The following is an 18,615-nucleotide window of genomic DNA, read 5'->3' as shown; positions in this document are numbered from 1 at the left end:
CCTCCTTGATGGTCTCTTTGATTTGGAAGGAGCAACTATATGAAGAAAGAAAGACATAGTCTGTAACCAATGCTCCTTAAGATTAACACAAAATGATTGAGCAGAAAGTTGTGTCACAGTACAAGTAGCAAATAGAAAGCACAGTACATAACTATTGAGGACAGTATCTATGTAACCTCCGACTTCTTCATACTTGCTCTAACATTAGTGGGAGTTTAAGGAACAAATTCTACGAGCACTATGGACTTCCATTACAGTCGACTATGACAGTACACCAGTCTTCTTCTTCTTCTTCTCTCTTGTTTAGGAAAATTGGTACGTTATCTTATGCAAGCCGGCATAATGCCAGCGCAGTGAACTTGCACCCGAGAAAAACAGACGCACACCATGATGAGTGAGACAGACTTGCGTTACTGTACCGGTCCAGTACATGCAGGTGGTGAAGCTCTTACTTTTCTATTACGGGTGGCACTGAGAATACTCTGTTAAAAGGGCTACTGCTTAATTAATTTAGCTTTCACCCTATAGTGCAAATGAGTATTAGAAAAGGAAAATGAAGAAGCTAAATAATCTGATTATCTATCACTTCACATGGGGTGTATTTGATGACATATGGGATGACTTTAGGTGCTTTGCTTATTATTGAGTGAACAGTGATACACCCACACATGAATGACGTACTACTACTAAACTAAAGTTATTAAGAGAGGTAGGGAGTGTCCACCGTAATAACCGGATATATGCTGTGCTTGCAGTTGCAATACAAACTACTGCTACTATTCATGGTAGTATTTGGACAAAATTACAACTTCTTTTCCTTGCCTTTCCTACACTGGAACGGACGTGCGGGTGCGGTGTTACATGCTCTTCAAAGTAACACTTAGTTCATCCAGTGACCGTCTACTCTCTCTAGATACACATATGCTATCTAAGAGTCAGATAGTACCAAGATCCAGGCATCCATCCATTCAAAGTATATGCACACATACAGTTTCTGTTTCACCCACCCAGGCTGTTCTCCTTCCACCCATCCTTGCTTCATCATTCACCCAACCATGCACCATACCATATTCTTTCCTTCCCAGCCACCTCGGGGACCAAGCAAACACATATCATTCTTCTTTGCCAGTCATCATTACATTTCTCGTCCTTCCACACTTACTTATACCCTTCCTTCGCTTTTCGTTCATCCCATCCATCAAGTTCATCTCAGATCTGATTGGCATTCTTCTCGCCAAAAACTTCACAGCTAAGTCGAAGTACATTTGGAGGAGGCTACTACCTGGTTGATTTATAATACACCCCTGCAGAAAGCACACTCTGCAGTCTTCAATCTCAATAAGTAAGGAATATATAGCTTACCTCTGCCCGCCACCACCGTGTTATCCCTCACAGAATTGTCCGGCACTTGCACTGCCTCCTCCCCAGAGTTGTTCCCCTCGTCCAATGCCACCACCTCCGCGCTGGCCCCGCCGCCAGATGTTCCACCTACAAAGTACATTTAATAATGTTAGAATACACCACTCACTACTATATAATATTTGGTCTAGGAGGAAGAAAGATATGTGAAAAAAACGGAATACAATGTAATAATTTGTGACTGTCTACTCTAAAGTAAAAATGTCCCTTTTTCCAGGGAAGGCTGTTGCCTTGCTGCACTTTTTGGCACAACTGATGAATGCTTGCTTTTTATTTTTAACACGCACCACTTTTTCTCCTAACAGACAGAAGCTTGACTTCTAAGAACACGAGCAGGATCGAGTTCAAACCAGGTGAGAGCTCGGCTCAACCACAAGAAATGTGTCCAATTAATCGTCAGCACTAAGCACTTTTCCATTTTCAGTTAAACGTTTACTTTTATGACAAACTTGATTTTAATAAATGTGTTTACTTTTATTAAAGCTTTTAAACTTAAATAGACTCTGTGGTTTTTGGTCCTCCGGACTAGAGTGGATGAGCTAAAGGTTTTGGAATTTTTGCAAGATTGAGTCCGTGCCTCTGACATCATTGGGGATCAATCATCGGTGACTTTGGGAGCTAAATGACTCTGCCACACTATCTAGTCAGTAAGGAGATTGGGGGTTCAACTACAAAGTCTGTTATCACTGAGGTATGTGGAAAGTCTAACAGCACCTATTATAATTGATAAGCTAAGCAATGCATTATTTAGTGTCCATAGTTCTGTTTGTGCAGATTTGTCCCTGCAACAGTAGTAGAATGGATTGTCCTACTATCCAAACCAAAAGTAAAGTAGTATCTTATTCTTTCTTGGTGGTCATTCACCTTTTTATTGTTGGCAATTGTCAAAGCATAAATATTTAGAATACTTGAAAAGACATTATGGACAATCCCAGAGGACTGCACTCAGTGCATAGAGCTATTGCTGACTAGAATGGGAGTCCAATGGAATTGCCAAATGTGCAATCTTAGTTAGCTACACAGACAGACTAATAAGAATAATCTAGTAATACCACAGGGAGTCATAGTCGAGGCAGGATAAGAATTTAGATCCAGTCTACAAGAAGATCAAATACGATTTAGAAAAAATCGAATGAGGAACGCTAGGAAAAAATAAGTACTCTATATTAAAATTAAAACTTACTGGGGCCAGCAAAGGAGCCCTCGCCTGCCCGATCCTGGCCTGCATCCTGAACAGCACCCTCCTCCTCCTCCTGTGTCCTCTTGCCCCTGGGGGGAGCTGATGTACAACATGAAAGAAAGAAAGACCAGAAAACATGGATGATATTTGTCAACCAAATCAAACATTTCAAAAGAACAATAACAAAATATTTTGGCGAAATAGCAAATAGACAACTATTCCACGGGATATATTATTGACCGATCTCATGTGGTGTACTACGTTATTAGTATTGCTTGATTTGCGGACCGTCGAATTGGAAACTTCTTATGTAACTCACTAAACAAAGTACTAAAAAGGTTTGCCTAGGATTGGCAGGCAGCAGTCCGCAGCACGCGAAGTGACAGACAAAGTCCATTGTGATTGCAGATCAGCGACAACACTAAAGTTTCCTACTACATTAACCAGTCATTAAAATACTCAAACTATCAATCCACCACCACTATTTCTTCTTATCGCCATGTGTACAAAGGAAGGACTGGACTTGAGTCTGTAGGGGCTGATTTAGAAGCCCCTTGCAGCTCTTTTGCTCCATTGTTGCGTGACTTTTGTGACGCAGCGGCAGAACAAAAGAGGCGCAATGGTGCGGCGTATATTAACAACGTGACGCATATGGGAGATGCATCACGTTGTAAAGCACTGCGCCATCAGGGGGCGTTCCGGCGCAGGAACGCATCCTAAAAGTGGCTGAGGGAAATCTACAAGATTTCAATCACTCACTTTAACAACAATGATGCGTGACTCAAACCCTGCACCTGCTTGAAGCAGACGTACGGCTTGACGCAGCATTGGGGAGATAGGGCACCCCAGAGCATTGATGGAGCTGCGCCATCGTTGCGACGCAACTCCAGCAATGCGCCGCCTTTACGGCACAGATGCGTAACGCTTTGGTGACGTTTTGGGCCCATGGTGCGCCGCATTGTAAGTACGGCGCACCATGGGTGGTGGTGGCGTGGCGCACAATTACTGGTGCGTCCCTGCTACTTTGCAGGGATGCGCCGGTAATTAAAAATCTGAACCTTAGTGTCTAGCATTACACAGTTCTTTAAACTACACTCATGCATAATTTCACAGGCCAATGAAATGAACACAAAATCGAAAACAAATAAGCATAGTAGCAACACTACTGAGAAGGAGAGCAGTGCACCTGAAATGCACAGAAGATTTTAAAATATAATTTACCTACAATTTAATGAGCAGCATTATTGCTCTTGGTAAAAAACAAAAATTTGCAATATAATAACACACAGAGCAGGAGAAAACAGAGTAGTAAAGAAATAGCTACTACTACTCACCAAGCCCGGGGATCTCAAGGCCAAGCAGGTCGAGCAGATCTCGTTCTTGGTCCAGGACATCCGTCCAGCGGTGGGTGGCCTGGTTGTAGGTGCGCCGGACCCGAGAGTGGTGGTACATGGCCCAGCACACCTTCTCCCACTGCTTCCGGCGCTCCCGGATCCCGTACCCGACACCGATCCTGCCGCCTGCCATGATGGTCCTGAGGAGGCGGCGCTGAACATAAAAAATTAGTGCGGCCACCTCCTCCGGGCTAAAGATCTCCTGGGGTACGACCTGCTCCCCCCTCAAACGCCCGCACGGGAGCCGGGCACGGGGTGCGGGACCCTTCCCCTTCTCGGGATGCTTCCCGGCTCCCTTCACCATGGTCTGGGCAGAAAGGAAGCTAAATAATAAAGAAAATAGAATAGGGAAGAGAAGAAAAGTAAAGAGTTGAAAAAAGTAGTTTAAAATTAACCAAAAGTAGCAGAAAACACAAAAATATAGAGCAAGAAAAATAGAGAGATAGATAATAAGTAAAATAGATAAAAAAAAACTTCAAACAAGCAAAGGATGGCAGAGATACAGAGAGGATACCAAAAGCATGCCCAGAACCATAGCAATGAATGAGAAACAAGATGGCCGCGCCCGTTCACGACCGCGCGGGTAAGTTCGTGCGAGATTTTCCTCGCGAACACCCGCGAAATTGTACTGGCGAGCCGCACACTTTGCGAGATTACACTTCGTGCCCGGAAACGGAAATACGTCATGCAAACAAGATGGCCACGCCCTTGAACGACCGCGAGGGTAACTTCGCGCCTTGCGCTACAAGCAGCTCGCGAAAACGCACAAAACCTTGCGAACTAACACGCCGCAAAAAAACAAATTGCATATTTGCACGAATTCGCGGCTTCCGAATCCGATCTCGCGCCTGTTCGCGCCCTGCGAATCCCGCGAAATTGCTGAAAAACGAGTTTTGCAAAACTGAAAGCACTCAGCAGGTGCAAGAGTTCAAACTCATCATTAGTAACCATTCCCTGTAGTGCTTCCTGACTGGGGCCCCTCCAGAGTTCAGTTGCTAGTTGCAACAATTGTATGACCCTGCTCTGACCCTCACAGCAGGCTCATAGAATAGCTACAAGTAGGCCACAAAGGTCCTGGAAAAAAAAATTGCACTGCAACAGGAAGCAAATTATTGATAAGGAAGCAGGTGCCAGACCTGGAATTTTAAAACAGTGACACATTAATAAACTAACCCCAAATTAATTCATGTCAGTTGAAGCAGGGCAGGTGTGCTTGCTTTCCCCCCCCATAATCTACAGTGATGATGAACCAGAGGGTGGCATTGATGTAACAGAGGGTGACATGGGTGAAACAGAGGGTGGCAGTGGTGAAACAGAGGGTGCTGGGAACCTGTGATGATGAACCAGACGTAGAAACAACATAGTCACGACTGTTGCGAGCCGACAAGTAAGTTCGCAATTGCGAACTGGTACCAAACCCTCGGGAACTGGAAGAAAACCTTGCGAACACACAAAAAAAAAATCCGCTAATTCGCGAGAATTCGCGGATTTTGCGGATTGCAAATTCGCAAATTCGCAAAATTCGCAAACGCCAGATTCGCAAAATTCGCCCACCCTTAGTGGAGTGTACTTTTTGGTCTCGAAATGCAGTGTTGTGAGCAGTGATGCACAAATGTGGTCGGTGTTGTACATTGAGAGATGAAGTATGTGAATCTATAAGCAGTAGTGCACAAATGTGCATTGCATTGTACATTGACGAGTATTATGAAGTTCTTACTATCGGCTTTCACATGGCCTCATGTCATCCTGTTTTCTGACTCTGCTTGGCTTCTGCTGTTCTGCGTGCACAGCAGTGCTTTGTGAGCTTCGTCAAGATATAGTCTGGAACATGCGAGATTGGAGATAGAACGTGAGAACTCCTTCCTGTCATTGGAATGCTTGCTTAGAAGCTGGTCAGTTCTGGTAAGATTTCATTGGCTCGGGGGATAAGAGGGGGGGGGTCCCGATCCTTCTAGTGTGTTTTGAGATTATAAAGCTGAGGGTTGTTGACTTAGAAACCAGGATTTTGGAATCCGAACGGGGACGGACGCGTCTACTTTGGGACCCTGGTTGCTGAGGCTCTTATCCCCGGCTGTTTAATTCTCCCAGTCAGTAGTGGGCTAAGATGCAGTGTTTGCACCAGGTGAAGTGTTGAGTTTTGATTATTGCCATTGTGATGTTTGCCCATTGGCTTTGGTCATTTGAGGTGTTTGAGCTTTTATTATTGCCATTGCAATGTTTGGCCAGTGGCTTTGTTCTTTTGAAGTTTTTTCTTTGTGATGTGTGAGTGAGTTGAGGTGCACTTCCAAAGTAATCATTTGATGTATTTAGTACATATATCTTTCTTATCTCTTGCAGGACGTCCTATATTATATTTGCTTGAGTCTTATCTCATATTATTTGCTGCTTGTTTATTCATGGTATTACGGTTGCATTTAACTGTTGCATTCACCAAGTGTGATATTTTTGCTTGCATATACACATATATATCTTTGTGTATTTACATTTTGTGCATTTGGCATCTGGGAAAGCATTTCTGTTAGAGAGCATTGTGTAAAATATAACCCCAAGCCTTATTCTGAATAGAGAGTCTTTGCCTTTTGTAAAATAAAACTCTTATTTTAAAGGTGTTGTTTGTTTTGTGTTAATGTCTCCTGCTTCGTTGGGTTGAGCCACCGTGTGGGAGCTGTTTTATCTGAAAGGCGAAGCAAGACAGCGTGTTAGTGACCAATGACATGCAATAGCTAGTGCTGAAGAAGAGTCTATTTCTCACCTTAACTTCGCATCATGAATTCAAATTTCATTCCAGTTATTGCAGAGGTCTTACACTAAACTTGCATGCATCACTCACTAAGTTCACTCAGCTAAGGCTCAGCTTAATATGGAAAATTGACTCTTAGCATCTGGTCAGTTAATTAAATTAGGCAGTGATATCATTCATTCTGATTAAATAAAATCAAATAAACTTTGGAACATGTTGGGTAAGTTACCACACCACTAAAGACCCTGTACATATTTACAGGTCATGGCGGAGACCATAACAAATTAAAAAGGACAGACCTTCCACTGGAAATTGTAGTGTAACACAATTCCAGAAAAGTAAATCTTATGGTCTGTACAAGCCTTGCCCGTGCATTTGCACTCTGTACATTGAAGCATATATCGATAATTCACATCATAAATATTAATGAGATAAGTCAAATATGATTGTTTGCACATGGCCGCTCCACATTTGTACACCCCGCTTGGAATTTTGGGATGTCTTAAGTACCAGGACAACACTGCACAGTCACAACATTGTATTGCAGTTCCACATTTTAGCCTTTTAGCAATGTTGCATCCACCCTTATTTTTAAAGCAACCAAGCATATTTTATCAGAACACGCATTATATGTTTTAGCGAGAGAAAAGCATTGTTCTTTGAAAAGCGAGAGATACTCTCCCTGAATGTAAAGCACAGTCCTGAACCCATATGGCCACGAGGCAATCATTAACAACAAACATGTATTTTTCTTCTTTTAGCTTTTGACCAAGGCTGGAGTAGAGAATCTCCAAGTAGCCCTCGCTTGTCAAGTTACTCAAAAAAATGCTTTGCTTGTTGCTGTTCAACAGGCCTCCCTCTGCCGCCCAGTCCAGCAGTCATCACAGGGAAATGAAATGAAGGTGAGCATCTATTCTTTCCTTTTAAATGTGTGAGCCATTTATACGTAGTTACGCGTTGTCCATTACACGTCTGCCCATGTCTAATGCTGTCCTCTAGATTCTAAATGCATGTTTATGTATCAAAAACCGCAAAAAGTAGTGGGAAGTCAGAAGTTTATTATAAATTTACCATACTACATGAAAGATTTTGATATATCGAGGTTGTATTAGAAAATATTAACAAATGCATAGATTCAGTATGGTTACAATCATAGTAGTTTGCATATAACAAGATTGTATTGATATAGTCCATATAGCATCGTACAGACAATGAAGTTGCAAACACGTGTTTTGCGGAAGACACTATCCCTTCTTCAGGACTGAAACCATAAAAAACGTGCATATGTAGAAGAGAAGTGGCAGTGATGATGTAATATCCAACAAAACAAATAGTGTTAACAAAAGTCATTATTCTTGAATATTAATATACTGATATAATCATACATGAGATCATTGAGACACAGAGAGACAACGAAAAAGTTTTTTTGGCTGAATGTATGGGCCAGAAGGATAAACGGACACAGTGTCAGTGAGTGTGCAGGGCCGTGAACTAGGTTTGTTCTAACCATGTTTATGTATGGTTGTAGGGGGCTTTATTGAAACTTTTAGAGACTTCATTTGAGTTGGGTGGTAATGGAAAATAAAATCAGAAGAGAATCTACGGGTGGACTTTCCCCCATCACCCCTGGCCTCTACAGCAGGAAATTCCACTGGCAGGGCGCCACTGAATTCAGTATTTCCTCCAGAAATCCAATCATTTGTCATTAGCACCAGAATGAAAATCTGGCCAAGGGCGGTATCAGGATCCCATTCATTGGTCAGTGCCAATGCTTTTTTCCTTCTACAGTGCCCACATTAACTCTAAAAATCTCCATGTTAGTGCCAGTGCTGCAGACAGCAAAGTACAGAACCACAGAGCAGTAATCACTGTCAACAGCACATGCACTACCTAGGCTCACAGATTTTTTTATTTGAGTTAATGTATGCACTATTGGTAGAAAAAAGAAACACACAAACACCTTTTGCGTCTGTGCAGCATAAAGAGTAAGATCACAATACGTCCCTTGATTTAGAGTTGTGTGGAAATGTACCCCACACAAATTCAATTTGGAAGAAAGCAACGAGCTGTGGGAATTTCCTGAGAGCTGCAAAGAGGAACCACAAAATACACCATAATTATCTATGACAAGGGATTATTTTGATCCAAGTGAATGACAAAACTACCACTTTAGCCATCCCGCAGAATAAACAGTCCTACAGACAAAGTTTCAGCTGCACAGCATCCTTTTGTGCCAAGAACCGCACCCGAAGCAACTAAAGCAGCAGCAACCCTGAGACTTTTAGAAACCTCCTGAAGAAGCCCTTTCACATGACCACGATCTTGGCAAAGTCATACATTTTTTTGATTGAGATCTAAAACAGCAACCTTCATTGCAGAAAGTATTAAAGCTTGGAAGATGGTGGGCCTATAAGAGTGATGGCTTCAGACCCCCCAGGATATAGCGGCATTGATAAGCAAATTTAGCGGCACAAATATGGAAATTTTGTGGCACAAATAATGGAAATTATGCAGCATTTTTGCGGCACTTTATTTTACTCCTAATCATTCCTTTTCAGCCTTAAATCATTGTAAACTGACTTAGTAGAGTATTTAACATTGAAATAGACATAAACTGTCTAAGAGAGTTTCTTTTTGCTGTATCCTCCTTTGCGGTAACATTCTGGAGCATAGGTTCAGCCAAGCACAATGAGACTCCAGAGACACTCCTGACCCTGGAGACGTCAGAGACCCCACTGACCATGAAGACATCAGACACCCCAGACCATGGAGATGTCGGAGACACCGGAGACACCCCTGGTCATTGAGACCTCATCTCCTCACCCTCACTTCCAACAACAATGCTGTTCAAGGAAAGAGTTGAAAGCACTATTAACTGGCCAACTCTGTAAAGTGGCGCTAATGTGTTTGCGTGTGACAGAAAACACTCTGGTCACTTTGCCACCACTATGTCTAGTTGCATGTAGTTACTTTCCATATAATGTTTTTTTTATTTATTTACCCCTTCCGTTCTGAGGCTGCAGCTCGAACATAAAATGCGAGAGAAAGACAACATTTCCAACATAACCCCTGCACCAGCCCCACTCTCTCCCCTTTGTGATCCCTCTGATCCATGCCCCTTATTTTGCAAATAAGCCAACATACACTCATACACGTTTCTTGTGGTGGTCATTTGTTGGCCGCAGTTTTTATTAGGGTTACCTATCAATTCTGGGTACTCAGTACCACCTTTATTCAGCTGTCGATGGCATTGTGGCATTGCATATTTGTAAATATTATATTCTCGACAGGTGATTTGGCTGGGTTTGCTTTGATATCCGCTTGCAGGAGGGGTGGTGTAGCCGTTGTCCCGGAGTTAGGCCCAACTTGCTACCGGTTGGACTCCTGTTGTGCCCTGCCAACCGGCGGGGGTGAGCTGCGAGCGCCGTCTCCGTTTGCTACCCCTCTTGGTAGGCTGACTCACCCAGCCATGAGGCATCGTAAGGTGAATGGTCCTACCCGCAGTCCTTCAGTCCCCTCGCCCAGCCATGAGGCATCCCAAGGCAAGTGGTCCTGTCTCAGCACACCGCCCTCCGGTGTGCTTCTGTGCCAACCATTGTCCCCGTTGTTTCTCGCCCTGCCCCTTCCAACAGCCCTGCGACATAGTTTCCTGTTAGGTGTGGGTGGGTCAATGATTTTTCTCCTCGTGCTGCTCCCCCCGCTCCTAAGATAGGAGTCGTCCTGGGGGAAGACAGCTTTTATCCCCCCCAACGAAGGTGGCCGTGGTTCGCGCCCTACCCCCCCATTGGCCCATTTGAATGTTGCAGGGGCACATTGGCCGGGGGGGTAGGCGCCGCCGTGGCTACCGGGTGGTGGGGGGCATTCCTTCCCTCACGCTTTTTGTGCCGAAACCAGTTCCGGCTGTAGGTGTTGGGGGCTCGGCGTCCGTTATGGCGCCGGCCTCTGATGCCCCCGATGGGGGCTGGCCTCTGCGAAAAAAAAATCTTTATTTTTTTGGATCCATTTCACATGGGATCAAATGAAAGAGAGGCAAGAACCGCTTGCTGAAGTCACGGTTTTCCTTCAGCAAGCTTGGATGAGGGAGCACATGGGGCTGACCCCCCTCCACCCTCCGCATTCCGTCACGAGGCTGCCGTTGGAACAGAAAATGCCAGAGAAAGATCTTTTCAACAAAATGTTCCTTTCCTGTTTCTAATCCATTTAATATGGGAACGAATGAAGGAGAGGAAAGAGAAGGTAAGAACCGCTTGCTGAAGTCACAGTGTTCCTTCAGCAAGATTGGACGAGGGGAGAGGAAAGTGCAGGGGGGTGGGTGAAGCCGCCGCACCTCCACAGAACTTTTAAGTATTTCAGCCTCCTGGGGGAGGAAGATTTGTCATTTCACAGAAATAATGTTCTGCCCATTTGAAAGTCAACGCGTACCGAGCCCTGCGCTCACACTGCCTGGCTTCTTCTTCTTCCAAAGCGCACGGACACATCCCTTAATGCAGTGCAGCAGGAGTAAACAGGCAGCTATTATGGCTGTACAGCACCACGTAGTGACGTGTGTGCGTACAGCCAAAAAGATGTCACCATTATTTTTGCAGCCTGCCGGAGACCTTTTTCGCGGCCAAAAAGGTCAATATTGCGGTAATCGCGCACTTCAACCGATTTCGCAATTATTTTGCAAATCGCGAAATACTGGAGGGTCTGTTTAGTACATCAGGGGCCAGATGTATGACCATCAGGGTTTGTGAAAAGCAAATTGCTTTTTTGTGAGTCCCTAAACCTGATGCATAACAGTGTGGTAGACATTGTTTGCGATTCCCAAAAGGGTTGCAAGGAACCTGTCATTAATATTCATGAGGCAGGTCACAGTTTGCGACCCATTGGAATGGCTGGCACTCACAGGGATGGTGGCCTGCTTGGGTCATCAGCCATCATGTGTGTTACTGCTTTTGAAATATAGCAGTTTAAAAAAAATGCAGCCTGTCAGGATGCTTTTAAAAAATAAAAAAAATAAAAAGTTTTCTTGGGACTACTGCCTGCTCTGAAAATATTTTGACACTCCCATTCACAAAGGGGAAAAGGTCCCTTGGGGACCCCTTCCCGTTTGCGAATGGCTTACCACCAATTTTAAATTCATGGTAAACTCTGATTGTTTTGCAACTGCATTCACGGTTGCAAAACCTTCCTACATACTAGTGCGACTCACTATTAGGAAGGGACACCCTTGGCATGCCCCTTCGTAATAGCAACTCGCAAACCTTATTTTGCGAATCAGTAATAGGTTACAGACTTGCAAACTAGGGTTGGTAGTTTTGAAAATAAATTTGACTAGTCGCAAATGACTCGATGGGCCATTTACGACCGGTATAATGCTTACATACATCTGACCCTTAGGCTCCCATACAAATCCAAATGCCTGACATTCATACCATGGATCAATGGAGTGTTTCTGTAACACACCACAAGGGGCCAGGATGAAAAGACAACAGACCTATTCTTCCATGACACTCAGCAGTGTGCAGTTAAAGGAAGGGCAAGTCAACTGGCACCTGCTCCTACAACCTGTTCTTAATTGTTCACAATGGCACAGGAGTAAGGGACTGCTGATCCGCTCCTTGTGAACTGGAGAATTTTGTAGGTTGTGGAGTAGCAGGCCACATTGTACCATTTCTGGCATCTGAGCCTGTTCCTGCTCACTGTTTGGGACAGGGCACAGGAGTGGAATCCTCTGATGTGATCCGCACATCGCTGCAGGTCCTGGAAAATGGCTGTGCTAACACATCACACACTCCCCTGATTCATGGGAAAATGCTACCTCTTGGTAATGTTGGGGTGTAAAGTACAATATCCCCCCTCAAACTTGGGCTGGGTGCGGTGCTTTTCTCGGCATATGCCCAAGCAGGTGTTCACAAACCTTTTGAAAAATATACTTAGTTTGACATGTACACTTAACATTCACATTTTACTTTACATATCCAGAATAGCTGAACAGATTTTCAGCAAAGCAAGAAAGGCACTGAATGACCGAAAGCCTGCCCTGCCATAACATTTGGGTTTCCATCCGTCAGTTTATTTATTTATTTTTGTAATTTTATATAGCTTGGAGATAGCCCTTAGGTATCAGAGTGCTTTACGATAAAGCAGAACATATCAATACTGAATAGAAAATATATATGTACCATTATAGGTGGGGAAGAACACCAGGTTACCCTCCCCGTGAGGTAGAGCACTTAGCGCATATTTATTGTAAAACATAGCGGTGACAAGCAGATGATACAGTACCACCAGATGGACAACAATCATTTATGCTGGTTGCAGTTAGTCTGAACTTGGCGGGAGCGTAAGGAGGTCGGAGTGGGTTAAGCGAGGTGTCGTTCAAAGAGAAGAGCTTTGAGGTCTTTTTTGAAGGTGACATGGTCAGGCAGAGCCTCAGTGGGAAAGAGTTCCATAATCTGGTGGTGCTTCCAGAGAAGAATTGCTTTTTTTGTTTTTTTTGTCCTCATCTCACCTTTAAGCACTATGCAGAGTGTTACAGCTGTGTTTTGGTCCTAGGCTCCCTCCAAACAACTGCAGTGGCTTAGGTCCCCAGACCAACTCCTAGAGAAGAATTGTTTTATGTATCTCTTGTGCTTGAAGGTCGAGGTTGAGCAATTTAACATTTCTTGAGTCTCAGCCGGTGCCTGAGATTATCAGTTTCTCTGAGAGGTACGAGGGTAAAGAGGAGTGCATAGTTTTGGGACTGATGCAGGCAGGTTTAAATTGAGCACTCACTTCTATGGGCAGCCACTGAAGGGAGCGTAGAATCGAGGAGATATGGCTGAATTTCATCTGTCCTGCCACGAACTGGGCTTTCAAATGTAAAACGGCTCTGAGAGGACATAGGTGAACTTTGGAATGCTGGAAAGGAGTGCAATTTCGTAGTTGAGTCTGGAGAACACAAGTGCCTGGACAACAGATTTAAGGTTGTGTGCTCGAATTTCCCCAATCAAGACTAAGCTGGAGACGAGCCCTCTTAGCCACAGAGGAGATATGGTTCTGGAAGTTCAGACATCTGTCACAGAGATTTGGCATTCTGAATAATGGAAGGGTGGCCGTCCATGTCCCGGAGGAGATCCATCCAATCTTGGATCCGCAAGTTAGCTTCCTCTGAAGAATTGAGAAGAAGTTATGTTTTTTGCTGGTTTTAGTTTGAAGTGTTTGTTAGCCATCCAAGTTTGAATTCTGTTCAGGGAGTTGGATAAGTGGTGCAGTCGTACAGGCATGAGACCTTTAAGTAGATTTGGGCATCATCAGCGTACAGATGAAAGAGGACTCCTGCTGGGTTTAAGGTAGAGGTTAAAAAAACCTGAAGAGTGAATTGAACCTTTGTTGAACCATTTAAGGATGACATCATCACTAGCCATTTAATGCTTTAGGGTGTCTAACAGTGCCTGTGGTTGACTGTATCAAACTCAGCTGAGAAGTCGGGGAGCACAAGTATGCATGAATTGCCCCTGTCTACAATGCGAAGGCCTTTATCCACAGTCTGCAGATTTGCAGTCTGAGTGCTGTGGCTTCAACAGAATCCGAATTGTAGATAGCCAAAGAGGTTGTTATCCTGATTATGGGATATCGGTTGGGAGGCTATGCAACTTACAATCACTTTGAGTAGGAGGGGCAAGGTAGATACTGGGTGAAAGTCAGGGTCCAGAGACTGTTGTTTAGGAGTGAAGAAATGTTACCCCCTTTTTAGACAGTCTGGGAACAAGCCCTTATCCATTGATAACTAAACCAGGATTGTCCAGATGGGGAGAAATGGTTTGGTTAGGAATTTACTGATGGGGTTGGTATGGCATCACAAAGATTGTTAGAGGGTTTCATCTTGAAAGAGTTCATAGTAAATCTGCGTCTGAGATTGGGAGAGAAAGAGGACCATGTCTGTAGTGCCTTACAAGGCAGTACACCTTCAATTATGGTGTCGACTTTGGAAGGAAGAGAGATGTTAATGTGACTGATACTTTTGTAAAAGAACTCTGCAAAGATATTGCCAAGGTTCTCTGGTGCCTTAAATAGGCATTTGGAGGAATGGTTTTTGGCTTGATTAATTATTCCAAATAGTTGTCTTGTTGTATTCTTGGCCGTATCAAGGAGGGATCTTACATGTGATACCCTGGCTATGGAGATGTTGCCTTTACACTTTAGTCTCACAGTACAAATGATTTGTTAGATTTAATGGTGAAGGTGCTCGCCGCCAGTCTTTCTCCAATAATCTGATGTTTTTCCTTTCTTTTTAAAGGGCTTTGGAGTACCAAGGGAGATAGGGTTTGGGTCTACTGTATTTGCTCTCAAATTGCCTGAATGGGAAGTACATGAAAGCGTTGAACTTCTCTGTGGCCTTGTTGATGTCAATTTGAGGCACTATCCAGGGAAGATTTAATAGGGCTAGCTTGGCCAAGGGTTTTCTTGTTTGAGAGAGACACTATGAAGGGAAGCTGCAGGTTATCAGACCAATCAAACTGGAAGGGGTCACTGGTCGAAAGTAGAGGTGATCTAGAGCAGCCGCAGTCCACGCAGGTAACAGTGGTGGGGCGGTGGGGCTAGGTAAGGGGAAATTTTGAGGGACAATGTTGAGGGAAAATTAAATAAATAATTAACTTTCCCTCAGCATTGTCCTTCGAAATCCCCCCTTTCCTGGCCCCACCACTTTTACCTGCATGGACCGCAGCTGATCTGGAGATCATCAGGTTGAGAGTGGCGCCTTTGTATTGAGAGAGTTTCTGGTAGTGTTAGTTGAGGTCATTGTTTTCTACAAAAGTTGCAAAGTGGTTCAGTGGTTTATTTCTTTCGGAAAACCAATGGTGGTTAAAGTCACTAAGAAAGATAACGCTGTCAGAGGTGATTAACTGTGCTGTGAAGAATTCCCTGAACTCTTCAATGAAAGTGTTGGTTTGGTAGATCACATTCAACTTGAGGTTAGAGGATGCTTGTGAGATGAATTCACACTTGAACGATTGAATTCAAGTGTTGGGAAAAAGTCTGCTGCTCAGAAAGTTTCTCTGTATGACTGCTAAGTCTCCACCTTGTTTGGCTTCCTTGGTGCTTCTCAGGGTGGAGTAAGGAGTGCAGTAGTGTGGAAGAATGCTGTTTGTTGTATCGTACAGCCAGGTTTCAGTGAGGTCCAGGATGTCAATGTTGTGTTTGGTGTTCGTGTCTGAGATCTCAAGGCAGTGTTTTACTGGAGACAGGCAGTTGTGCATCATGCAAGTAACTTGGGAATTGCCTGGTTTGTTTTCAGTTAGCCCAAGAAGAAGGGTAGTGATATGGATCAGGTTAGAGGATAAGGTGCGATTTGGCTGGGGATGGCGAATACGTTTCACATATGGTTTGAGATAATGGGAGGCCATTTAGTGTTTGGCAGGGAGACTGAGTGTTGGAGGCACTGGTAGTCAGAGTTATGTACACACAGATCTTTCCTATGGGAAATCCCATTTTACAGGTGAGTGAAAAAATAATTTGGGACCCTGCTTGTAAGTTTTCAACAATTTGACTGATCTGCAACACATCTATAAGACATCCCTCTATGTATTCTTTTCCTAGGCTTTATGTAGGTTGATAAAAGGGGGTCAAACTTAATGAGGAAGCAACATTTGCATTTCTATGGATTGATGGGTCAACATTAATACAGAGACATTATATTTATTACATGATTTTATTTTTTGTTTTATGTTAAATATTCTTGTGATGTAAAACCTGTAATTCACAGAATAATTATACATTTGTTACATTTGGGAAACAGAATAAAAAGACCCATTTTGTAATATAGGTGCATTCATAATTATTTGATCTGCAACATTTCATGTGGAGTCTGTTTATAAAAAGGATGTATTCTATCACTTTGAAACTGAGATACTTGTATAATAATGACAATGTGACATGCTACCCCTTTGTACTCTCCCCAGCTGCTCCTACAAACAGGTTCCTTATTTCAAGCCATGGGATATATGTTATGCATTTGGGGAATACTACTGTCTTAATTTAATAAGTCAAATGACAAATTTTCCAACATTTATTAAAGTCATCTATTGTCATTTTTTAGGATAATCAGCAGAGTGCAAGGAATCAACAGGAAAGTGCCAGAAGTGAAATTTCTCTCTGGCCAGGGAACAACATGGACAATACATTACTAGCAAAGCCTTCCCCTCATCATGTAGCTGTTCAACCTGCCTATGAGCTCAAGAAAAGGTACTCATCTTAACAGCAATGCAGTACAATGACCCATCTGACTGAAAATTTAAGAGAATTAGATACTTCCAAAGGTCATGCTCACTTTCTGTTGACCCCACTTATAGCAACATCAAGAGTGTGAGAGCCTACGCAACATGCATGCTTAATCTATAAGGTCCCTTTCTGATATGGACAACCAGAGCATGCAAGATTTACATACCTTTGCATTCTCAGTCTTTATTAACCCCTTCTCTATGGGCAACATGGCTATTAGAGCGTGCTTAACATATTGTTGTTCACTCTTGGTATGATGTGGCTGTGGGGAATAATCTGAACACCCATTCAGAGTTGCAATGGAATGAAATGAAACTGATGGCTCTGGCAGCTAAACGTCCATAGGAAATGTATTTATTCAAACTCCTGTAAAGAATCTACTACTGCAGACCTGGGACCCTTTAAAGTAACAGGAAACATCTATCCTGGCTTTCTAGGAGGCCCATGTTCAACTCATTAAATTAATTGTGTAAGCTGTGTTTTTGTTTCTTAGGCGTTTTGTACTGCTCTTGTATGTATGATGTTTGTTTAGCACTGTGAAAATACAAAATAAACCAATGTATCATTTAAACTATATGAATCTAGAATGTATCTCACTGTGACCAGGCTCCAATGGGACAGAAATCCAAGTACAAACACAGTAGAAGCCTTTCCTTTGAAGTTCCTCAAATAATGCTTTGAGACATTCGAATGAGAAATGAAATCCTCTGCTAGTTTTATAACCCAGTGACTTTCTATCCTTCAAAGCTGTCCCCTTTCACTTCTGATCATTTTATCCTCTCACTTCTGACTCTTGCTTTTAGATCATGGTTCAAACTCATGGCTGAAAGTTTCAATCAGGCTCTGCTAATTAATATTATACTGTTATATATAGTGCCTGATCTTTCAACACGCTGTGAGCCGTTTAGTGACTGCATGTTAACGGCATTTGATAAATTTGCACCACTGAAATCCTCGGCTCTGAAATATCCTTGTTCTTTGTTCCTTGGTTCTATATGGAGTTAGCTGACCTACATCTTCTTGTAAGATAGCTGTGTGTCTGCGGCACAAAAGTTCTAATCCTGAGCTTAAAAATAATTGAAACCCTTATGTAAAGTTACAAAAAATGTGTGAACAGCTTGTGCCTCGTATATATTAATTTCATCTATGTAATGATTCAACATTATGAAAAGAATGTGATTGCTGAATACAATTAGTTATCTTTATATCAGTCAAAGGTGCATGCAGTGTGGATTTGATTTGATTAGCAGGGTTACTTTAGGATAAATTAATGAGTGGGACAATCTGCTATGAGGTCACTCCGCATGTCTTTCTCCATCGGCTATTCGTCCTGCCCAATCAATCAAAGAACAAACACTCCTCACTTCTGTTAAGTGATCCACTGTTCAAATAGTTGTTCAACAAAACCAATTTCATTAGGCCTCAGTCCTTAAGAGCATCTGTGCCGTGGACATGGTGGTTAGTGACACCCCTCTAGATTCCTATCCTGTACCACAAATTAACAAGGCAATGTCTATGGTTACCCTAGCTCTGTCTCACATTTTTAATCATTCTCTCTTGTTATCCTCTTTTCCTTTGAGCTTTATACAGGCATCATTAATTCTTTACTATTAAGACCTTCAGTGGACTTATCGGTC

The 18,615-nt window shown here is 43.1% G+C and overlaps 1 protein-coding gene across 1 annotated transcript in view; it reads left to right on the top strand.

Moving 5' to 3' along the window:
* LOC147707857 (uncharacterized) overlaps nt 1–18,615 on the top strand; it is a 910,329-nt gene that overhangs the window by 358,713 nt on the left and 533,001 nt on the right. Inside the window, exons 23-24 of the mRNA XM_086925682.1 lie at nt 7,495–7,635; nt 16,797–16,942. Coding sequence (XP_086781808.1) covers nt 7,495–7,635; nt 16,797–16,942 — 287 coding nt within the window. The remainder of the gene's footprint in view (nt 1–7,494; nt 7,636–16,796; nt 16,943–18,615) is intronic.

The sequence above is a fragment of the Lissotriton vulgaris genome, chromosome 6 (genome assembly GCF_964263255.1).
Source record: "Lissotriton vulgaris chromosome 6, aLisVul1.2, whole genome shotgun sequence".
NCBI classification, from domain to species: Eukaryota; Metazoa; Chordata; class Amphibia; order Caudata; family Salamandridae; genus Lissotriton; species Lissotriton vulgaris.
This window is presented reverse-complemented; position numbering and strand designations above follow the sequence as displayed.